The following is a 25,154-nucleotide window of genomic DNA, read 5'->3' on the forward strand; positions in this document are numbered from 1 at the left end:
GCTCTTTGATTATTGTGATCAAAGTAGGTACTTCTGAAGGATACAACATTGAACTATCATTTATATTTGAGGTTTACCATCTATAACATACTTGACACACTTCATGTATAGTTTTAATAGCATAGTCTTGCTAAACCAAAATAGGTTCATCTTTGCCATGTTCCTTTTAAATATTATACCCACAAGAACAATATACTGGTTAGTAGGTTAATTGGTCACTGTAAATTGTCCTGTGATTAGGCTAGGGTTAAATCGGTGTTACTGGGGCGGCACAGCTCGAAGGGCCTATTCCGCACTGCATTTCTAAATACAGTAAATAGATATAAATATTCATTAGGGAGTCTTCTGGAGTTATGTGAATATAGCACCTATCAATTCAAACAAGAACCAGGCTTCAGTTCTTATTGTAATTGCAAATAAGTTCAGGAAGCTTTTATTGGTCTTCAGTGTTGTTTGTAAATTGCAAGCAGTAAATTGAAGTTAAAAGCACAGGCTGCTCCCCAAGCGAAGAATTGCCTATGCAAGAGCCAAGCATTAAGACAATGGGTTTGTGAAAATTGGCTTGTATCAAACCAGGAAACAGGGCTGGTCATTTGCACCATTGTGAATTGCGTGAAGCTGGCAGACCAAACGGATGTTGTCACTTGGCATATCAATCATGATCATGGGTATAGATAATCAATAGTCTTTGTGTACTTACTATATTTATGTACTCAGAGATAGCCCTGAAAAAGTTAATTTTGGAGACAGCCCTGAAAAAGTTAATTTTGGTTGTCTGGCTCTCTGTTGTCAAAAGGTTTTAGAGTATTTGTGTCAATTAGTTTCTCCCAAAGGTGTTTGACCCTTCGGAATTGTCTTATCAATTACAACATACTTCCACTCAAAGGGACTATTTGTCAGCCCAGAGTACTGAAGTGAACAATGTCATTTTAACTATTGAAATTGTACTGAATCATCTGCTATTACCGTTTGACCTTAAGGGTATTAAAATGTGAAGTACTTTTGGGTTTGTGAGACTCTAGCGAGAGAACTGTTTTCTCTAAGCTATGCAGGTCCACAGCTGCAACTTTGTTGCCATGCAGCTGGAATTTGCTTTTATACAATCTTAGTATAATTTTGAAATTTTGCTGATATAATTTTGAAATCTGTTAATATAGTTATGAAATATCCTGTAATTAATTGTGCTAATATAATCCATAAATGTTCTAAATAATAAGTGTACCACAACCTTTACTTTGAAACATTTTAGTGCTTTGACATAATTACATTATCTGTGTTTTAAGTTACAACACTGTTACAAATTGTAACAATAAACACAGAATGGAAGTCAGTAGCTCATTTTTAAGAAACTGCTGGCCGTCTAAACGCAGACACTATTTAAAGGTTTACAAAACACTGAATATTTTCATTGTACTGTATTTCACTGTACTGTTCAATGAATAAATAAAATCAAAAGAACGTGATTTTTCAATTTTCATTCTAAATGTTCATAGTATGCATACAGTACTATGCAAACGCCCTCGGCACATACATATTGCTAGGGTGCCTGAGAATGTGTCACACTACTGCATTTACCAATGTCGAGTGGAGAGTGAGTTTGTAAATCTGGTGGGATTAAAGAATGCTGGGAATGGTGAAGGTGGAGTGCCACAGGAGGTGCATGGGACAGGTGGGTCAGAAAAGGAGTGCCATGGGTAGGGGATGGTGTAGGTGAAAGCACATCCAGTCTTGAGAAACCAGGCAAATTTATTACGTTCCAAACAATTGGTTTACTTATCATTAAAGAATGTCTCTCTGGTGCTTCCTGCTCCCTTCCCCTTTCCCCAACCATGATTCCCCTCTCCCAGCCCCCTTCCCACTTTCAGTCCACAATAGCGATCCATATCATAATCAGATTTATTGTTGTTCACCTACGTCATGATTTTCTTTTTGCAGCAATACTGTGCAATACATAAATTTACTACAGTGCTATACAAAAGTCTTAGGCATCATTACTATATATAAGTGCCTAAGACTTTTGCACAGTACTGTATTATATAAAAAAATAAAAAGCCATGCAGTTTTCAGGTTGTTTAAATATTTCATTCTCAGGCAATGGTTGGTCCATGCAGCTGCTAAAAAAAATAAAGGAAACATTGATCTAGAGTGTCTCCAGGAAAATGCCTGTGCTTATGCTAAATAAAGACTTGTACATCACCCGCTTTAGTGTCTCTCCTGTGTCTTCAATCACAATCCCAACAATGTCTGTCAGTAAATTGAATAAATTATACAAACCAGCAATGGATTAACAGATCTAGAGTAAACTACATTTCCTCTATAATCAGTCTCAGAGGCCGATGTTAGGCTGTCTTTAAAGAGAGTAAACCCTCGCAAGGCAGAAGGTCCCGACAGAGTACCTGGTAAGGCTCTGAAAACTTGTGCCAACCATCTGGACGTTTTCAACCTCACTCTATTATGGGCAGAAGTTTGCATTTGCTTCAAAAAGGCAACAATTATACCAGTGCTTAAGAAGAATAAAGTGAGCTGCCTTAATGATTATCGCCCGGTAGCACTCACATCTACAATGATGGAATGCTTTGAGAGGTTGGTCATGACTAGTCTGAACTCCAGCCTCAGCAGGCACCTGGACCCATTGCAATTTGCCTATCGCCATAATAGGTCAATGGCAGATGCAATCTCAATGGCTCTTCACACGGCTTTAGACAACCTGGACAGCACAAACATCTATGTCAAAATGCTGTTCATCAACTATAGCTCAGCATTTAATACCATCATTCCTACAATCCTGATTGAGAAGTTGCAGAACCTGGGCCTCTGTACCTCTCTCTGCAATTGGATCCTTGTCTTCTTAACTGGAAGACCACAATCTGTGCGGATTGGTGATAACATCTCCTCGTTGAGAATCAACACTGGTGCACCTTAGGGATGTGTGCTTAGCCCACTGCCCTACTCTCTGTATAGCCATGACTATATGGCTAGGCATAGCTCAAATACCATCTATAAATTTGCTGATGATACAACCATTGTTGGTAGAATCTCAGGTGGTGACGAGAGGGCGTACAGGAGCGAGATATGCCAACTAGTGAAGTGGTGCCACAGCAGCAACCTGGCACTCAATGTCAGTAAGGCGAAAGAACTGATTGTGGACTTCTGGAATGGTAAGACGAAGGAACACATACCAGTCCTCATAGAGGGATCAGAAGAGAGACTGAGCAGTTTTAGTTTTGGGTGTCAAGATTTCTGAGGATCTAACTTGGTCCCAGCATATTGATGCAGTTAAAAAGAAGGCAAGATAGTGAGTATACTTCATTAGGAGTTTGAAGAGATTTGGCGTGTCAACAAATACACTCAAAAACTTCTATAGTTGTACTGTGGAGAGCATTCTGACAGGCTGCATCACTGTCTGGTATGGAGGGACTACTGCACAGGACCGAAAGAAGCTGCAGAAGGTTGTAAATTTAGTCGGCTCCATCTTGGGTATTAGCCTACAAAGTACCCAGGACACCTTCAAGGAGCGGTGTCTCAGAAAGGCAGTGTCCATTATTAAGGACCTCCAGCACCCAGGGCATGCCCTTTTCTCACTGTTAGCATCAGGAAGGAGGTACAGAAGCCTGAAGGCACACACTCAGCGATTCAGGAACAGCTTCTTCCCCTCTGCCATCCGATTCCTAAATGGACATTGAACCTTTGGGTACTACCTCACTTTTCTTTAATATATAGTATTTCTGTTTTTTGCACAATTTTTAATCTGTTCAATATATGTATACCGTATAAAGTATATTGAATAAGATTTACTATTTATTATTATTATTATTTTATTTTTTTCTTCTATATTATGTACTGCATTGAACTGCTGCTACTAAGTTAACAAATTTCACGTCACATGCCCTGGTTCTGGTTCTGGTTCTGATTCTGATTCTGATTTCCATTATATGATCTGTCACTAATGTTTATTGCTGAGATGAATAAAAGAAGCTTGTAAGTAGAAAAGACATCATTTAAAGAATTATATAATCAAACAGGCCCAACCCACCCACTGCATCACTACAATGTTAGTAAGGAGTCTTTGATCTTAAGCAACAACATTATTTGACAAAGTAGCTTATTTTATGAATATGGAGCCTCTTATTGAGGTATCCTTTCCCCAAGCCACTCTGTGTATGTAAGTTATTTCTAATGGGCTGTCAAGCTCTTCAGCAAAATCCATAATTAACTACTCAACTCAGCCTATTTATGTGCGAACACACTCTTCCTCAATGTGGGCCACAGGGCCAGAATCAGGCTTGGTCACTTGGTGTATTTTGCTGCAGCCGCAACTGAAACAGCATATATCAAATCTTGAATTGGGATTTGCTTTTTTTTAATGGGCCAGTACTACAAAAAAAGAAATGTTATTGCTCGAACCACCAGGACAGTTCTCAGGCTCATTTTTCAGTAGAATGTGCTATGTATAATAAAAATCACGAAGCAGTCATTTACTTTGACATGTCCTGTGTTAAATGGACTGGGTAAACTGTTACGTTATGAATACTATGAAACAAAACTCTGTATTGAAATGATAAAAAATTAAACCTCCTTCAGATGTTTCAAATAAACATAATTTGCATGTTCATTGCTTCCTCCTAATGGCCATACGAAGGTAATGCAGGAATGTGCAGACATGGAAATGCCTTTTAACTGTTTTCTTGCTTAGATATCACTTTGATAATTCTACTCAGAGCTCTGCGGACCACCATAATATTACTATTAGTGTAACCAGTCATTTAATATAAAAAATCGTAGAGGAATCTCACAAAAAGCATTTCAATAAACACACGAACTTTATATTTTTGTTTTACTTTGGATAGATGCAGAGCTGTCATCAGCAGGACAAGTGATAATTTAGCAGCATATGTTAATGACTTTGAGTGATAGAGGAGTTCAATAAAACAACATTGACTCTGTAAAATTTAAGTATTCTGCACAATTTTAATTACAGAGAGCATCTCAATACTAAAAAGACATTAGTGCATTTTGAGAATTATCACTATTAAAGTTAAAGGATCAAAGTGTTATGTCAGACCATTGTGCAGATGAAGTAATTTGGGGATTGGGGAGCATGCCTTATGAGAGTAGGTTGAGTGAACTTGGCCTTTTCCTCCTGGAGCGACAGAGGATGAAAGGTGACCTGATAGAAGTGTACAAGATAATGAGAGGCATTGATCATGTGGGTAAGACCATAAGACAAAGGAACAGAAGTCAGCCATTTGGCCCATCGAGTCTGCTCCGCCATTTTATCATGAGCTGATCTATTCTCCCATTTAGTCCCACTCCCCTGCCTTCTCACCATAACCTTTGATGCCCTGGCTACTCAGATACCTATCAATCTCTCCCTTAAATACACCCAATGACTTGACCTCCAGTGCTGCCCGTGGCAAGAAATTCCACAGATTCACCACCCTCTGGCTAAAAAAATTTCTTTGCATCTCTGTTCTGAATGGGCGCCCTTCAATCCTTAAGTCATGCTGTCTCGTACTAGACTCACCCACCATGGGAAACAACTTTGCCACATCCACTCTGTCCATGCCTTTCAACATTCGTAATGTTTCTATGAGGTCCCCCCTCGTTCTTCTAAACTCCAAGGAGTACAGAGCAAGAGCGGTCAAACGTTCCTCATATGTTAACCCTCTCACTCCCGGAATCATTCTAGTGAATCTTCTGTGAACCCCCTCCAACGTCAGCACATCCTTTCTTAAATAAGGAGCCCAAAACTGCACACACTACTCCAAGAGAGGTCTTACCAATGCCTTATAGAGCCTCAACATCACATACCTGCTCTTATACTCTATTCCTCTAGAAATGAATGCCAACATTGCATTTGCCTTCTTCACCACCGACTCAACCTGGAGGTTAACCTTAAGGGTATCCTGCAGGAGGACTCCCAAGTCCCGTTGCATCTCAGAACTTTGAATTCTCTCCCCATTTAAATAATAGTCTGCCCATTTATTTCTTCTACCAAAGTGCATAACCATACACTTTCCAACATTTTATTTCATTTGCCACTTCTTTGCCCATTCTTCCCATCCATCCAAGTCTCTCTGCAGACTCTGTTTCCTCAGCACTACTGGCCCCTCCACCTATCTTCGTATCATCAGCAAACTTAGCCACAAAGCCATCTATTCCATAATCCAAATCATTGATGTACAATGTAAAAAGCAGCGGCCCCAACACGGACCCCTGTGGAACACCACTGGTAACTGGCGGTCAACCAGAATGGAATCCCTTTATTCCCACTCTCTGTTTCCTGACAATCAGCCAACGCTCTATCCATGTATGTAACTTTCCTCAAAATTTCCTCAAAAAATAGCAATAGGTTTGTCAGGCAGGATTTTCCTTTAAGGAAACCATGCTGAGTTCTGCTTATCTTGTCATATGCCTCCAGGTACTCTTTAACCTCATCCTTGGTAATGGACTCCAACAACATCCCAACCACCGATGTCAAGCTAACAGGTCTATAATTTCCTTTTTGCTTCCTTGCCCACTTCTTAAATAGCGGAGTGACATTTGCAATCTTCCAGTCATCCGGAACCATGCCAGAATCTGCTGACTTTTGAAAGATCATTGCTAATGCCTCCACAATCTCCACAGCTACTTCCTTTAGAACACGAGGATGCATTCCATCTGGTCAGGGAGATTTATCTACCCTTAGATTATTCAGCTTCCTGAGTACTTCCTCTGTCGTAATTGTGACTGCGCACATTTCTCTACCCTGACATCATTGAGTGTCTGGTATACCGCTGATATCTTCCTCAGTGAAGACTGATGCAAAATACTCGTTCATTTCCTCCTTGTCTCCTTATCTCCCATTACAATTTCTCCAGCATCATTTTCTATTGGTCCTATATCTACTCTCACCTGTCTTTTACTCTTTATATACAGGTTTCCCCCGCCATCCGAAGGTAGAGTATTCGTATGAAACGGTTCGTAAGCCGGAATGTCGTAAAGCGAAGAAGCAATTACCATTTATTTATATGGGAAAAATTTGTGAGAGTTCGCAGACCCAAAAATAACCTACCGAATCATGCCAAATAACATATAAAACCTAAAATAACACTAATATGTAGTAAAAGCAGGAATGATATGATGAATACACAGCCTATATAAAGTAGAAGTACTTTTCCACAGTCATTGCTGCACCGTTCTCCGCTGCAAAAATCTCACGCAAGCGCTCTCGGCAGAAACACAGTGCAAGCGCCATCGGCAGAAACACAGTGCAAGCGCCATTGGCAAAAACACGGCGCAAGCGTTCTCCAGTAATCTTTAAGCTATGAAGCTGCCAAATCATACCAAGTAACACCTAAAAATACACAGCCGATATAAAGTGGAAATAATGTATGTACAGTGTAGTATCACTTACCGGAATCGGGAAGACAGCGTCGAGCACACTGATGATGGTGTGTTAGGCTGAGTCGTCAGAGGTCGGGGTGGTGCAGTGGCCCCCACCCTCTGGGCCGCGACCCGATTCCGATCCGCGAAGAATGCAGGTGTACAGCGGTGGCTGGAACACACTCAGCACATCTTTAAGAAAAAAAGCCCAAATAAACAAGCTAATTAATTAGGTGCCGCCCGGCACATAAATGTCGGCCCAGATCAGAGGTGACGCAATCGGCAATCGCCTCTGATCTGGGCCGACATTTATGTGCCCGGTGGCACCTAATTAATTAGCTTGTTTGTTTCGGCGTTTTCTTAAAGATGTGCTGGGTGCGTCCCGGCTACCGCTTCATTCTCCGTGAATCGCTATCTGTCCGCGGCCCAGGGGTTCAGGTGGTGGGGCATTGGGGTGTCATCTGTTTCCATCAGGGCAGGCTGGTCATCTATGTCTGCCTGTCTCGATGTCGAAGGTTGAGGTTCGTCGTCTGCTGTGGCTGATGTGGAAGGCTTGAAAAATGACAGTATGCTTGACTGCTTAGCCTTGCGCATTTTTAGATCATACAGTTCTTTGTAAGCACTCAAACCATCCTGCAAATATGCCCTAAACCGACGTACCATTTCAAAATTAAAGTCGTACTTTATCAATGCAGCGAAAATCTCACGCAGCTGCTTCACGTTCAGTTCCTGGACGACTTCATTTTCAGTCCATTCGCTCCTGCATTCGGTTTTGATTGTTATCCTTTCCTCTTCTAATTGCATCAGTTCTTGGTCATGAGATGCCAAAACCTCTTCAACATCATGTTCGTCAGCTTCCACAAGCCAAACTCATGTTGTCCTTACTTCATTCACCACGATCGAAACGCTTAATTATGTCTAGTTTAACGCTAAGTGTAACACCCTTACGAGGAGCTCTTTCAGGCTTTTCTGGTACCTTAGAACTCATCTTGCTAACGGCTACTCACAGGCACGTATTTAAGCAATGCCAGCAAGAATGAAGTTCTGAATCCAGGGGAGAGCGGATGCTCGGGGCATGCGCTGCCTTCTTTTTGCGCGCTGCCTTTTTATCGCGCGCTGCTTTTTTTGCGCGCTGCCTTTTTCGTAACAGTGAAAACACCTTCTGTTTGCGAAAACAGGTAATTAATGTAGGTCTTTCGTAACAGTGAGGTTTCGTAAAGCGAACGTTCGAAAAGCAGGGGACACCTGTACTTGAAAAAGCTTTTAGTATCCTCTTTGATATCATTTGCTAGCTTCCTTTCATAGTTCATCTTTTCCCTCCTAATGACCTTCTTAGTTTCCTTTTGTAAGCTTTTAAAAACTTCCCAATCCTCTGTCTTCCCACTAATTTTTGCTTCCTTGTATGCCCTCTCCTTTGCTTTAACTTTGGCTTTAACTTCTCTGGTCAGCCACGGTTGCATCTTTTTTCCATTTGCAAATTTCTTCTTTTTTGGAATATATCTGTCTTGCACCCTCCTCACTTCTCACATAAACTCTAGCCACTGCTGCTCTGTCGTCCTTCCCAATAGTGTCCCTTTCCAGTCAACTTTGGCCAGTTCCTCTCTCATGCCAGTGTAATTTCCTTTACTCCACTGAAATACCGACACATCGGATTTCGGCTTCTCTTTCTCAAATTTCACAGTGAACTCAATCATGTTATGATCACTGCCTCCTAAGGGTTCCTTCACCTCAATCTCTCTAATCACCTCTGGTTCATTACACAATACCCAATCCAGTACAGCCGGTCCCCTAGTGGGCTCAACAACAAGCTGTTCTAAAAAGTCATCTCATAGACATTCTACAAATTTTCTCTCTTGAGATCCAGTGCTAACCTGATTTTCCCAATCCACTCGCATGTTAAAATCCCCCACAATTATAACACTTGCCTTCTGACAAGCCTTTTCTATTTCCTGTTGTAATTTGTAGTCTACATCACTGCAGCTGTTAGGAGGCTTGTATATAACTACCATCAGGGTCCTTTTACCCCTGCGATTTCTTAGCTCAACCCATAAAGCTTTTGCACCTTCCAATCCTATGTCACCTCTTTCTAATGATTTAATATAATTTCTTATCAACAAAGCCTTGCCACCCCCTCTGCCTACCTGCCTGTCCTTCCGATACACCGTGTATCCTTGGATGTTCAGCTCCCAGAGACATGTATCCTTAAGCTACGTCTCAGTAATGGCCACAATATCACACTTGCCAATCTATAGCCTTATGACAAGATCATCCACCTTATTCCTTCTGCTGCGTGCAATTAAGTATACCACCTTAAGACCAGTATTTGGTACTTTTTGCTTTGATTGCACTACAACTCAACTCAATGGCTGCAAGTTTGCCCCATCACCTGCCTGTCCTTCTTGACATCTTTACTGCTCACTATCTTAGATTTATTTCTGTTTTCCCCCTCTTCTGCTCTATCATTCTGGTTCCCATCCCCCTGCCAAATTAGTTTAAACCCTCCCTAACAGCTCTATTAAACCTTCCCGCCAGGATATTGGTCCCCATGGGGTTCAGGTGTAACCCGTCCTTTTTGAACATGTCATACTTCCCCCAGAAGAGATCTAAATGATCCAAGAATCTGAAGCCCTGCCCCCTGCACCAGTCTCTCAGCCACACATTCATCTTGCCCTCGCTGGCACGTGGCACAGGTAGCAATCCTGAGATTACTACCCTGGAGTTCCTGCTTCTCAGCTTCCTTCCTAACTCCCGAAAATCTCTCTTTAGGACCTCCTCCCTTTTCCTATCTATATCATTGGTACCAACATGTACCAAGTCAGCTGGCTGCTCGCCCTCTCCTTTCAGAATATTCTGGACCCAATCCGAGACATCCTGTGCCCTGGCTCCTGGGAGACAACACACCATGTGGGTATCTCTATCAGGCTTACAGAATCTCCTGTCCGTTCCCCTGACTACGGGATCCCCTATGACTACCGCATTCCTCTTCTCCCTCCTTCTCTCCTGCACAACAGCACCAGGGTCAGTGCCAGAGACCCGGTCACCATGGCCGTTCCCCGTTAGGTCATCCCCCTCAGCAGCATCCAGAACAAGATATTTGTTGCTGAGGGGGGCAGCCACAGGTGTGCTCTCCACTATCCGGGCATTTTCCTTCCCTCTCCTGACAGTCACCCAGTTTTCTGACCCCTGTAGCCTAGGGATGACTACCTCCCTGTAGCTCCTGTCTATCACCTCTTCACTTTCCCTGATAAGTCATCAAGCTGCAGCTCCAGATCCCTAACACGGTCTCTGAGGAGCTGCATCTCGGTGCACTGGCGCAGGTGTGGCCATCAGGGAGGCTGGAGGTCTCCCAGGATTCCCACATCTGACACCCCGAACAAAGCACTACCCCTGCAGGCATGCTATCTAATTCTACAGGAATGAAACAAGGAAAAATAAGTCTACTCACCCACTTACCTCGCCAAACAGATGAACTTTTTAAACCGTTAGCTCCTACTGTTAGCTGCGTGAGCCCTGCTGTTCCTGTGTCTCTCTGGGCTGATTCGCCAAGAGGAAAAAAAAAGTGTTGGTGCCTCGCTCTCGCCTCTTCCCGTTATCGCCTAAGCCCGTTGCGCCAAAGCTCTACACTCTGCTGCCACTCACTCTGCTGCCTGCTCCGACCGCTGCCTGCTGTATAGGGTGGTCTCCTTTTTAAACTCTCAGCGCTGTCCTGTCTTTGTCATGTGCCTGGATAGTCAGAGGCTTTTTCCCAGGGCTGAAATGGCTAGCATGAGAGGGCACGGGTTTAAGGTGCTTGGAAGTAGATACAGAGGAGATGTCGGGGGTAAGTTTTTTCCGCAGAGAGTGGTGAGTGAGTGGAATGGGCTGCTGGCGGCGGTGGTGGAGGCGGATACGATAGGGTCTTTTAAGAGACTCCTGGATAAGTACATGGAGCTTAGAAAAATAGAGGGCTCGGGGTAACCCTTGGTAATTTCTAAGGTAAGGACATGTTCAGCACAGCTTTGTGGGCCGAAGGGCCTGTATTGTGCTGTAGGTTTTCTATGTTTCTAATCTTGTTGTCAGAGTATGTTATCAGGATAGCTATGTCTGAGTATGATGTAATGGAGCCTTTGTTTCTCCTTACGTAGAATTTTGGGGCTGAGAAAGACTTGGTTCCATTCTAATTCTGTGGACTTTGAGGTATAGTACCTGTAGATTCTGCCACATTCTGGTTGAATGGTGGGAGAAGATATTTGATAGTTTGGGAGGTGTTATTTCCCTTTCATTGTCATGTTAAGTTCTGTGTACCCCTGACAAAGGGACTAAAGCAGGGGTTCCCAACCTTTAATATGCTATGGACCCCTACAGTTAACAGAGGGATCTGTGAACCCCAGTTTGTGCACCACTGGACTAGAGGTTCTTAGTGCCACTGCAAACGCCTCTTCATTTTGAGCACTCATGGGCTAAGGTTTTCCATGAGTCACTGGTGATATTACACGTTGTCAAGGAGAATTTGAAAGCATTTGTGGTAATCTCATGCTGTGGTGGAGCTCAGAACAGGATGCTTGTTTCTGGAGTTCGGAGTTGGGTATGCAACTGATTTGTGTCTTCAATGAGAGGTGGCCCATGAAGACTCTGTGAAATGATCCAAATTTCCAGAGTCTCATTATGGACCTATGCTATGGAGACTATTCTCTCTCACGTTTCAGTACGCAAATTCATGATGACTCAGAGCTTGGCCATCAATGACAAAATCTTAATATGCCATTGTAAAATCTTTGGTGGTATGATCATTCCATTTTACAAATTTCCTGAAAGGCCATCTTTTTCATGGAAGATGTATCCTGGCTGAAATAAATAACAATGCTTATTGATCTTTGGATCTCTTTACAAGCCAGTGTTTTACAAAAAGGAATTCAACTCAGGAATTTTCTTATGGCTTGACAGAGCCAAGTTGTGAAGAACTGCCTGATAGCTAAGAATATTGTTGTAATATAGATGAGGATTAAATTATAGGAAAACAGAGGCCACATATTGTCATTGACTGCAGATTGGAGAGAAATGATTCACAGTTTGGTCCTGGCACAACAATTTTTGTTACATCTATTGCAATGGCTCATTGACAAAAATGCTGCCACTGCTTTGCTCTTTCATTGCTTTCTGTGTACTGATTGACATGGATCAAGCTGAAACCTGAATTGGCATTTAGCATGTCTTTTTCTCAGGGGAAAAAACCCTGAATTTTCTGGAGGTTTACTTTGAAAATATTTCAGTTTATTTTGTTTCTGAATCTACTGCACTGATTAGCAATACAAAGGACAACAGAAACCTCGTGACAGTACATGCAAGTTTATTTGGATATCAGATTACAGTATTAAAACTCATCAGCCAGTCTCCATGTTGTGAAAGCTCTCATAAAAATCTTTGGCTGGCTGGAACTCTAGTGATAGTTTAACTTTGCTGGCTGTTAATCGGATAAACACAGTTTGATGATGGCATTTAGGAAACTTCATTAAACAAATTGACTTCATTAAACTTCATTAAACAAACAACCATTTTATATTTTGGTGTTTGATGTGGCATCCTCTCAGGGTACTTAAGTCAAAGCTGGAGCTGTATCCCTCTTCATTCTTCTCCAGCCCTTTATATTTTCACCCATCTGGCTCCACCCATCATCGTCTAGCAGGTTCTCCTTCCCCTCCCACTACCTTTTTATTCTGGTGTCTTCCCCTTTTCTTTCCAGTCCTGATGAAAGGTCTCAGCCTGACATCAACTGTTTATTCATTTCTACAGATGCTGCCTGACCTACTGAGTTCCTCTAGCATTTTGTGTGTGTTGCTCTATATTCCACTATTCTGAGCACTGCTGCTGCCACATGGATGGCTGTTTGTAGTTCATCTAGAGATTTTTTTTAAAGATTGAGTACCCAAAAATTCTTTTTGGGGGTGCTCATAACAATTGTTCATTTGCGAGACGTTGTTGGTTTGAAATTAAAACAGCAGAATTTTCAGGGTGCGTCATTGGAAAGGTTTGTTTGTAGGTCCAGAAAAAAAGATAAATATGTGTAAAGATACGTGTATCTACATTCAAAAAGTTTGTGGTATCTACCATTTTGAATCACTGTTTCTCATTTATCCTTTTTAAAAACCTTAACATGTAGATCAAAGCCATTTTTTCCTAAATTGTTTTAAATTTCCTTTCTAATTTACTTTATTAAAAAAATCAAAATGCTGTCAATATGCACCAGATCAAGCAATGTCTGTGAAGCAGAAAAATTATCATTTCTCCGTACTGGTTTCGGAACACTTTTCTTGAACAATGACTTCTGTTGGGATTTGGTTCAGTAAATGGCAGCAATTTCTCATAGGCATTACTCATGTCAGTGCGAGGCTCTCTTCCTGCTCTGTTGGGACACCTAAGGTAGCATCACACAAGCAGATGCATGGAGAGATAAAGTGGTGTGCTGAAGAACTGCAGCAGTGTTGCTCGGACAGGTTGAATCCTCATTGATGCATTGTAGGGACATTCCCAGTTGTACTGCTGTTTACCCCAAAGAATTGTCTTCAGAGAAAACCTTCAGATCAAGTATCCACTGTACAGTTTTGGTGGATGACAAACATATTTTAACCTCTACCATAGAGAGATTGGTGGGGTATAAAAATATGATTGGGCTTGTAGATTTATTAAAAGGGCCCGTATAGGTTGGTAGGCAAGTTGTATGCATGGAATCTGCAAAGGGATAGAACTAAACTGAATGGGTAAAGATCTAATAAACGGAGTATAGTGTGGAAAAATATAAAATTGTCCATTGTATCAGGAAAAATAACATGTTCTTTAACTGGTGAGAGATTGCTGAGCCCTGAGATCGGAAGAGATCTGAGAGCATGACTTTTACATAGTTAATATGAAGACACAGCAAGTATTTAAGGAAGCTAACCTAATATTATTGTTTATTGCTGGAGGAATAATGAAGTAGAGAAGTAATACTCCAGTTATACCGCATCAAAAACGCTTAGACACAATCGAACTTATTTCAAAGAATGTAAATGTGTTCAAAGCATTTCTGACAAGATTTACTAGACTAACTCTTAGACTAGATGAGATGTCTAATGAAGAAAGGTTGAATAGTCTAGGCTTGTATCTGCGGAAATTTAGAAAAGTGAGGTGAGACATGATTAGAGCATACATGTTGTTTCCTCTTGTGAGAAGATCTGTCATTAAGGATTACTGATTAAATATAATGATTTGTCCATTTAAGACACAGATGAGGAGAAATGTTATTTTCTCAGGAATTTTTGGAAATCACTTCCTTAAAGGGTTTTGGAAGAGTCTTTGATTATTTTCAAGGCAGGATTAGATAGATACTTGATAAGCAAAATGAAGAAAACACTATGCTTGGACAAGTTAAGGTTGTGCAAAGTTGACATTAACTACATTTATAGATTTCACCAGTCAGATTACAAAATCACGTGTTGGAGGGATGTCAGATTATCTGGGGCTAAATGCATGGTGGCTGTTCTCAAGGTACTGAGCTAATCTGGTCAGCTCAAAACTGCTTATTTAGACAATAATGTCCTTATTCATTTGGCTGATGTTTTATCTTCCTGAAGGAGATGTGCCCAGTGAATGTTGCTTGCATGTACGTAGATCAAGAGTTCTTCAATTAATCCATGAAGTTAGTGGCAAAGGTCATAAATGGCATTTCATTGCTTGCTTAATGCAACTATGAACTGCACCCTGAAGTGTATTAGATATCCGCTGTAGGATCCTGAGACAGTGAAAATGAGAGACATGGAGAAAACATATGCACCTGTTGGGTAGGTTTTCTAAGAGGCTGAAAAAGCCTGCCAGCACATGTTTAGTTTCCTGCTTTGGTGCTCAGGTGTTAAAAAAAAGTGACATTGACCTCTGTGCCTTGGTTATGACCTCTTATAAGCAAGTCTGGCATATTGTCTGTTGAGCTCGGTTTCTCCCAATCTTTGTCACTATCATTAACACTTGCTTTTTTCTTCCACTGCTCTTGTTGATGCCTGTGTGTGTCTCTTCCTATCTGTCCAAATGTTTATTTCTTGGCTGAATCTCAATTGCCTATTGCTTGTTCTTCTACTTCCTCCACCTTTCCTCTACTACCCTACCACCATTTATAACAAGCCCCACACTTCTCTGTCCCACTCCTTCCTCATTTTTCTTTTGAAATTATGCCTCCCATGTCTATTTCTTTGTTCCTTGTTGATTCTAGAGATAAGAGTTTCAATGGTATTAATAACACCATGTAGATAGGCACCACGGTAGTGTAGTGGTTAGTGTGATGCTTTTACAGCTCGGGGCGTTCCAGAGTTTGAAGTTCAATTCTGGCGGCATCCTGAAAGGTGTCTCTGCATGTTATCCCCATGGAATGTGCGGGCTTTCCCCGGGTGCTCCAGTTTCCTCCCACAGTCCAAAGACATACCAGATAGGTTAATTGGTCCTTGTAAGTTGTCCTGTGATTAGGTTAGGGCTAACTGGGGTTATGGGGTTGCTGGGGTGGGGCGGGGTGGCTCAAAGGGCCAAAAGGGTCTGCTCTGCATTGTATTGCTGAATAAATAAATGGTGGAACTTACAGAAGTCTATATAGTCATAGTCAGCCCAATGAGTCCATGTTGACCACCATAAATCCACTTTTACATGTATCTGGACCAACCCATTTTATTTTCCCCAACTTCTGATCAACTCTCCCCTCCCAGTAATTTACACTCTATGGGCAATTTACATTGTCTGATTAACCTACCAGCCTGGGTATTTCTGTGATGGAAGAAACCCATTTTATCAGTGAGGTCATTAAGACACTGAAGTAACTATAGCATCTGTTAGATCAATTGTTTTTCTATTTCATGTTTTATTATCTGTACCATAGCATCTGCCAAACTTGTGCTCTCTGTCGTCTAGAACAGCCTTTCTCAATCTTTTTGCCCTGAGGAGCCCTTGAAATAATTTTCAGGTCTCAGGGAACCCCTGCGTAAAAATTATTTAATCTACAGCTCATGGTATGTTAGCGTGATCAGTAAGTTGTAGATATAATAATCCAAAAATAATTGTCAATGCTCTTTTGAGTAGAGAATGAATTTTTAGCCAACCTCTCTTGGAAAAAAAACAGGTAGTTAAGCTTAGCTTACCTTTCTTGAAATTAATCTTTTTTCCTTTCATAAATTTTAAAAACTCATAAGGCAAACATAGTAGATTTCTGTTAAATAACTGGCTTAATCCAAAATGGGAATTTTTTTTTAAAGGTAGGCTCGGTAGATTTAATTTAAATAAAGGTATATTGATTTTAATTAATGCTGTTTACAACATGACAATTAATTGACAATGTTAAATGAAAAACCATAAGCCAAAGTAATATGAATAAAAATAGTCTAATACAATGGTCTCCCCTATCTTGTGTCAAAAACTGCGAATGGACTCAACCAAGTAAACACGGTCCTACTGCACTCTGCCACACTGGGCTGAGAGATCTCTAACGAGATTGCTAATGGTGCTGGGTGGTCACTGCCCACCACTGTGAGCGCTAACATTGCAGAAGGACAAAGAGAGCAGGATTCTAGGTTTCCCTCCATCTCTGCCTCGAAGTGTATTGTTTTTTCTTTATTATTCTTGGACCTTCATGCTGGAGCTTTCTGCCCAACTGAATTCTGGAACAACCTTTTCTTTTCCAGACGGCAGCACATTACTGCTTTATTAAGTACTGTTCATCAGGCGTTGAATACTAGCCCTGCCAGCAACAAATACATTCCTCATATTAAAGATGTCCAACATTGACATGGTGGTTTTAATTTGGAATCAATTATTTACACACCACCTACAGTTGTAACTAGCACTACAGGTACATTTCTTATTAAGCTTGAAAAAATAAATTTTAATTTATTTTGCTATCTCCTTTGGTAGCCTTAAATTTATGATTGGTTTGGAGAGCTTCTGCATTATCTTCCAAGTAGTTATTGTTTGAACATGTTAAAATTAAGGTAGCATTAAAAGCTGTTCTAAAAATTCCACATCATTAATTCTGGGCAGAATTTATCTTCCTTTGGGGCATATATATTCTCTTACTATTAATCTACTTTTGGTCCATGATCATAGAATATAGAATATTGACAAGGAATGCTTTTACATTGCCCTGGATCTTTTTACATTGACCATCATGTGACTTGACACTCTGTTGGCATCAGGCAGCATCTGTGAATGAAAAACCACATTAAAATGTCCAATCAAAGATCTCTTGCCAGAACTCTTTTGTTGGATTCTCCATTAATGTTAACAGCAGAACAGTGGTTGGGATGTAAAGTCTTTCCATCCAGGAGGACTGATGGAGATTACATTTACTCAAATACGTTGCCAGCTCTGGGAGAAAACTTCTGTGCTTGAGTTATGTTACTTCACTTTAACATTTTTAAACTAATATTTGTATTTTAAAGTCTTTTAGTTAAAATTATTTATTTATTTGCTTTTAAATTATTTAAATCCATTTGAAGAAATTCTAACTGTCTACTTTCATACATTTATAAAAAATAGAAATGTCTTTATATGGGAGAAAGCCTAGGAGTGTACTGCTTTAGGTTTCCATAGCTTTGAACCCTTCCTCCTCCTTGACACCTTCTGGGTGCTGGAGCTTATCTCCATTGTGTCTCCACACCCAGAAAAACTGAGACTGGGAGTGTGGGCATCTGGCCATTGGATCAGTCTGCTGTATTGCAGTCCACGAGTTGTGTCTATAATGGTCACAAATGATCTTTCGATCAAAACAAGAGTATCAAGAGAAGGCCCAGCCAGTGTGGATCTCTCAATATTCTCAAGCCGAACAAACTGATTAGTACGTAAGGCAGAAAGTGATAATATGCAACAGTTTTGAGCAAATTCTCACTGAAATAACTAAGCCACTTTTCTGATTACTTTCAGGAGGGCGAAAACATTTTTTATTTGGCTGTGGATGACATAGAAACAGACACTGAATTACTGATTGGTTACCTAGATAGTGAGATGGAGGAGATAGAAGAAGAGGAGGAAGAGAAAATAGTCAACAAAGAGGATGAAGAAAATCCTAAAGATATTCAAACATCTGGTGACAAAGGTATTTTCCATTATAACTTTTATTCCAATTGGCATAAATTAATTGTACAAGGTAAACTTATTATCTGCTGAGTTAAGTTATTTGTAGTTTTCATTTGTGTGGCATATTTTGATTCATTTTGAGATCTTTATTGCATTGCATTAAATTTATAGTTATCAATTTCTTCTTTTGCATATTATATGAAACATGAGGCCAGAAAGATTAAGTTTTTGGACTGGTTTTGTTTATCTTTAGGCTTTGCTTTGTATAATCTTTCTATGTATTCAGCAACAAGTATGTGTCATTAGTACTTTCATTGTAATAAAACTTTTCAAAATGCTTCACAGAAATGTAACAAGCATTTTGTCAATGTGCTGCAGAGGATAAAAGGCAAAATACTTAAGATTCTGGAAAAAAAGGAGATTTTACATAGGCTTGTGAAGAAGGAAGATTTGGAGCAAGTTGTTAGACAGGGAATTTCAGAGCTTAGCGCCTTGGTAGGTGAAAGCAAGGTTGCCATGAAGGACCCATTGTGTGACATGGTGATGCAGCAATTAGTTCCGTTGTTTCACACTTCAATGACCTGGTATGACTCTGACCCCTAGATGCTGTCGTTATGGAGTTTGCAAGCTTTCCCCAAACCCGAATTCTGTTGTGGCAGTTCCCTCCCAAACATTGGCTACTGTAGATTAACCAACAGTGTAGACAAATGGGAGAAGAATGAGAGAATTTGATGGATATGTGTGCGTATGTGAGAATAAGTCACAAGACTTACTGGAAGTAAGAAAAGAGGAATGCCTCAAGGGTATTAAAAGGATACCTCTGCTAGTATAGATTCAAGGCACTAAATAGTCTCTAACCCTCCTGTTTTGTTTTAAAATTATTTAGGGATAATCAAAATTCAAAGTAAAATTATTATCAAAGTACATATGGGGGATTCAACTTCGACCAACTACCTCCGGAGTTAGTAAAGGCACCGAGGACCTGCATTAAGCTCACTCTGACTGGAAGGGCCCGGCACCAGCGTCGAGACCGTAAACAAAGTCGGGGAAATGTGGAGGCTTGCGTGCTAGGCTAAGGCTAAATCCACACCAGCCAGCATTACCTAGCATCTTCCTCACCAATGTTCGGTCTCTGACGAACAAGCTGGGCGAACTAAGGACTTGGACCCTCACACAGAGAAAGCTTATGGATTGCAACGTCATGTTTTTTGGAGACGTGGCTAAACAGTGATGTCCCAAACAACGTGCTGGAACTGGAAGGGCGCACGGACTTCAGGGCTTAGAAAGCTGCAACAGCGACAGGTAAAAGTAGAGGAGGTGGTTTATGCATCTATGTGAATAGATCATGGTGCACTCACTCTACCATTGCTGACACTTTTTGCTCCGCTGTTCTGGAATACCTGATTATTAAGTGCAGACCTTTTATCAAACTCGAGAGTTTACATGCATCATTGCTGTCGCAGTTTATGTGCCACCGGATGCTAATGCTAAAGTAGCCATGAAAGACTTCAGGCTAAACACACATACAAACAGAGGATCGAAGAGTATTTCAAATCCTCGGATGCCCAGTGCATGTGGAATGGTATACAGATTATTACAGACTTCAAACCACTTAGTACTGTGCCCCCTTCCAGCTCTGCTTCCCTCCCTGATGAGCTCAAATACTTCTACGCTCGCTTTGACCGAGAGAACAGGGAGGTCACCCTCAAAGCGAATCTCCCGCCTGGTGAACTGCCTCTCTCACTTTCCACCTCCGATGTTTGCGCCAGCCTGAGCAGGGTGAATATACGGAAGGCAGCTGGTCCAGATGGAATACCTGGCTGTGTGCTCAGAGTCTCTGCAGAGCAGTTGGCCGGGGTCTTCGCGGACATTTTTAATCTGTCCCTGGCCCAGGCAGTTGTCCCTAGAAGCTTCAGTGTTGCCACCATCGTACCAGTGCCAAAGCATTCCACTGCCACGGGCCTGAATGACTTCCGCCCAGTTGCACTCACCCCCATCATTGCAAAGTGCTTTGAGAGACTGGATGTATCACATCTGAAATCCTGTCTGCCCACTACCCTGGACCCCCATCAATTTGCCTATCACACCAACAGGTCAACAGAGGATGCCATCTCCACAGCACTTCATTCTGCCCTGACCCACCCGGACAGCCCCAACTCTTACGTCAGAATGCTGTTCATTGACTGTAGTTCGGCGTTCAATACTGTGATCCCCTTCAAGCTGATCGCCAAACTTCACCAGCTTGGTATCAGCTCATCCCCCTGCAATTGGATCTTGGACTTTCTGACTAACAGACCCCAATCAGTTAAGTTAGACAACCTCTCCTCCTCCACTCTCACCCTGAACACCGGTGTGCCTCAAGGCTGCGCGCTGAGCCCTCTTCTATACTCCCTTTTCACCTATGACCGCGATCCTAACTCCATAATCAAGTTCGCAGATGACACCACGGTGTTTGGCCTGATCAGAGGGGATGACGAGACGGCCTACAGGGACGAGGTCCAGCACCTGGCCGCGTGGTGTGCCGATAACAATCTGGCCTTTAACACACAGAAGACCAAGGAGATCATTATGGACTTCAGGCATGCTAGGAGCCACTCTCATGTCCCCATCTACATCAATGGAGCTGTAGTGGAGCGTGTATCAAGCTTCAAATTCCTTGGTGTCCACATTTCCGAGGATCTCACCTGGTCCCTGAACTCCTCCATCCTGATCAAAAAGGCGCAACAGTGCCTTTATTTCCTGTGGAGGATCAAGAAAGCTCACCTCTGTCCCAGGATACTGATGGACTTTTACCACTGTACCATTGAGAGCATACTCACCAACTGCATCTCAGTGTGGTATGGCAATTGTCCCGTATCGGACTGCAAAGCACTCCAGCCTGTGGTGAAAACTGCCCAGCAGATTATCGACACCCAATTACCCACCGTTGAGAACACCTACCATAAATGCTGCCTGGGCAGGGAGAAAAGCATTATCAAGGATGCATCTCACCCTAACCGTGGACTTTTTACTCTCCTCCCATCTGGTAGGCGCTACAGGAGCCTCCGCTCCTGCACCAACAGGCACAAGAAGAGCTTCTTCCCTGAGGCTGTGACCTTGCTGAACCTCACATTACAGCGCTAAGCAGTATTGCATCTGTATCGTACTGTCTCAGTACTTTTATATTTGTGTGCTGTAGTACTTATTTTTTATTCGCAGTTATTTTGTAAATAACACTATTCTTTGCATTTCTGGTCAGATGCTAACTGCATTTCATTGGCTTTGTATCTGTACTCGGCACAATGACAGTAAAGTTGAATCTAATCTAATCTAATCATTGTCTGGTGCTTGACTTTGCATTCTTTTTATTGGCTTGGACCTTCATGTTCATATCTTGCTACATCCTGCCTGATTCATTACCACTGAAACTGAATATGTACAATCATTTGCCAATGTCCTCTGTCCAATCTTGCACTGAAGGTAGGTCATTGATGAATTATTTGTTACTGATTGTCATCAAGTACAGCTTAGGGATGTTCTGCAGTGGAGGCTGAGATTGGAGATATTTATCCTCTTACAATCACATGTACCCTCCCTTGTCCTAAATATGAGTCTAGCCACTGGCAAACTTTTGCTTTATTACCATTTATTTATATTTTCCCATGGCTCTGTGGTGTTTTATTTGGTAAAATGCTACTTGCCTCTTAAAGAACTGTCACTATCACCTCACCAGAGAGATTTAACTCCTTTCTTCGCTTTTGTTTGGATGAAGGATATATTTGTCTCCAAAGGTAAATGGTCCTTGTAGTGAGCACCAGAAAGCAGGCTTTTTGGGAAGGAATATTGTATGAAATGCTTTCTGTATCATTCAACCATGTTTGTTGACGATCACCAGAAAACTGACTAAGAATTATTTAGCCAAAATGTGCCTACCCTTTATCTTATGAACAAGTAACATCTGGGAATTTTTCTTTTGTTTTTTGGGTGTATGCCAATGCTGGAGCTGTGTTGGCAGATTTTGACTAGAAGTAAGGCTGTTTCTGCAATGTGTTCTGATGAATATAGCTGGGGCGTCATTCGGGCCTTTAGACTTTGATACATAATATCCTCCACTTTGATATTTAGTGAAAAGTGGATTCTCTGAAGTGTTAAGCCTATGGATGGATTTCAGGAGAGATTATCTGCTTCGCATTTCTGGTTGCAAGTGCCTCAGTCTCTTCTTTTGGACTTGAATGCTTAAGACCATTGTCACTGAGGATGGAGTTTCATGGTGTTCTCACTTTCATTTGGTTATTCAATTATCCTACATCAAACAAGATTGGTCTTGGAAGGAATGTAGTACATTGAACTAACCATTGGTCATGGATTGCTGAGCTTTGCATGCTGCTTGCCTCGCTTTATCTAACGCACACATATATACAATGCAATGCTGTGGCTTCACAAGTTCGCCATTGTGATGGCTTACAGTGTTGCTTGCATGCAAACATTTTGAGTTCCTCTGCTGAGGTGAAGGGCTACAGGCAGAATTAACAAAAGGTTCCAAGTGAGATAATGTGCCCCTTTGCTGTTTGTTTTGTAGTAGATCTCATATTCAAATGAACATGTCATAGTCAGGCCAAGTATTTTTCACTACAGCCTATTTCTCCTTCTGGTAAGAATTCCCCCTACCCTTCCTCTATTCCTTACTCTGACCTTTAACCTTTTGCCACCTGCCTAACACTTCCCCCAGGTGCCCCCCCCTCACCTTGTCCTATGGTCTACACTCCTGTCCACACTCCTGTCCTTTCAGCTACCTTCCTGTCCAGCCCCTGAGAAGAAGGTGGTGGCTGCATCATGCTGTGGGGATGCCTCACTGCAGCGAGCCCTGGAAGGCTTGTGAAGGTAGAGGGGAAAATTAAAGCATCAGAATACAGGGAAATCCTGGAGGAAAACCTGATGCAGTCTGCAAGAGAACTGCGACTTGGGAGAAGATTTGTTTTTCAGCAAGATAATGACCCCAAGCATAAAGCCAAAGCTACACAGGAATGGCTTAAAAACAACAAAATTAAAGTCCTGGAGTGGCCAAGTCAGAGTCCTGACTTCTAGAAGGGGGTGAATACTTATGCGATCAATTATTTTGTGTTTTGTATTTGTAAGTAATTTAGATCACTTTGTAGAAATCTGTTTTCACTTTGACATGGATGAGTCTTTTTCTGTTGATCAGTGTTTAAAAAAAAGCCAAATTAAATCCATTCTGATTCAATGTTGTGTGACAATAAAACAGAAAAAGTTCCAAGGGGGTGAATACTTTTTATAGACACTGCATATTAAGTAGTAGGATAAGTAGTGCAAACAGAAATGAAAAAAAAGTAGTGAGGTAATGTTAATGGGATTAATGTCCATGCAGAAATTGGATGGCAGACGGGACGATGCTGTGCCTGTATCATTTGAGTGTGTGCCTCCGTGCTTCTGTACCTCCTGTCTGATGATAACAGTGATAACAAGGCATGACGTGGGTGATGGGGACCTTTAATGATGGATGTCTACTATTTGAGGCACTGCTCTTTGAAGATGTCCTGGATGCTATGGAGCTAGTGCTCATGATAGAACTGACTAAGTTCACAACTTACTTTGATCTTGTGCTGCAGGAGCCCCCCCCCCCACCCCAACCCCAGTTAGAATGCTCTCCACTATACATCTGTAGAAATTATTGAGTTTTTTTTGGAGACATACCAAATCTTCTCATACTCCTAATGAAATATAGACACTGTTGTGCCGCCTTTATATCTGCATTAACATGTGGGGTCCAGGTTATGTCCTCAGAGATATTGATACCCAGGAATTTGAAATTGCTCACTCTTTCCACTTTTGATCCCTCTGTTCCAATTTCACCCGGGATCAATAAAGTATGACTATGACTATGTTCCTCTATGGGGTCTGGCATATGTTTCCTTGTCTTATCCTTTCTGAAGTCCACATTCAGTTCTTTGGTCTTACTGATGTTAAAATAGAAATGCATAAAAATACAGAAACTAATGGCTGGGCTTTGTTTTACTTTTAAGCTTGTCAGCATTGACGCTGTAAGTTCTGAGTTGACAATGCAATTCTTACAGGGTTGGGAAAAATGAACTAAAATCACCAGTGCTGATTCAGTAAAGGCTGTTTTTTTTAATTAACGGTAATCACTATGCTGACTGTTGTAGTGATAAAATCCCAATTTTATATCTCCCATACTAATAATTTGAGGGATTTAATATGATGACTATTGATAGCACTTGCAGAATTTTGGTTATTCATGGTTCATGAGCATTACTGAAATAGGGAGACAATATGGACATTTTATTATCTTCATCAAATTTACCCAAGTACATTTGTATCTTCATAGATCTGTTGGGCAATAAAGAAGGTTACAGTTGTCCACAATGTGAGTGCTGTTTCCGGAGCCAGGACATCTTGGCAGAGCACCTTCAGTCTCTACACCAGAAGCCCAGTGAAGAAAAGGAATTCAAATGTAGGAATTGTGGCAAGAAGTTCCCCATTAAACAGGCCTTGCAAAGACAGTAAGTACAATTAGAGAATAGGCACTGAGGTCAGAACTGCTCCAAATATTGCAAGTAATCTGGGTTAAACATTTGCCAACTTTTGAGCCTTTCATTTCAAATGTCAAAACAACTGGAATTGGATGAATCCTATGTTGCTTTTTAAATTTTGCTTTCCTTCTGTTTTTTATCATATCCCAGCGAGTTCTTTGCATTACTGTATCACCTGGATCA

At 41.4% G+C, this 25,154-nt stretch overlaps 1 protein-coding gene across 5 annotated transcripts in view; it reads left to right on the forward strand.

The window, feature by feature from the left end:
- prdm5 (PR domain containing 5) overlaps positions 1-25,154 on the forward strand; it is a 331,962-nt gene that overhangs the window by 54,666 nt on the left and 252,142 nt on the right. For all 5 annotated transcript variants that reach the window (XM_063042227.1, XM_063042228.1, XM_063042229.1 and 2 more), the window contains exons 4-5: positions 18,271-18,442; positions 24,767-24,941. In XM_063042227.1, coding sequence (XP_062898297.1) covers positions 18,271-18,442; positions 24,767-24,941 — 347 coding nt within the window. The remainder of the gene's footprint in view (positions 1-18,270; positions 18,443-24,766; positions 24,942-25,154) is intronic.

The sequence above is a fragment of the Mobula hypostoma genome, chromosome 3 (genome assembly GCF_963921235.1).
Source record: "Mobula hypostoma chromosome 3, sMobHyp1.1, whole genome shotgun sequence".
In the NCBI taxonomy this organism is placed as follows: domain Eukaryota; kingdom Metazoa; phylum Chordata; class Chondrichthyes; order Myliobatiformes; family Myliobatidae; genus Mobula; species Mobula hypostoma.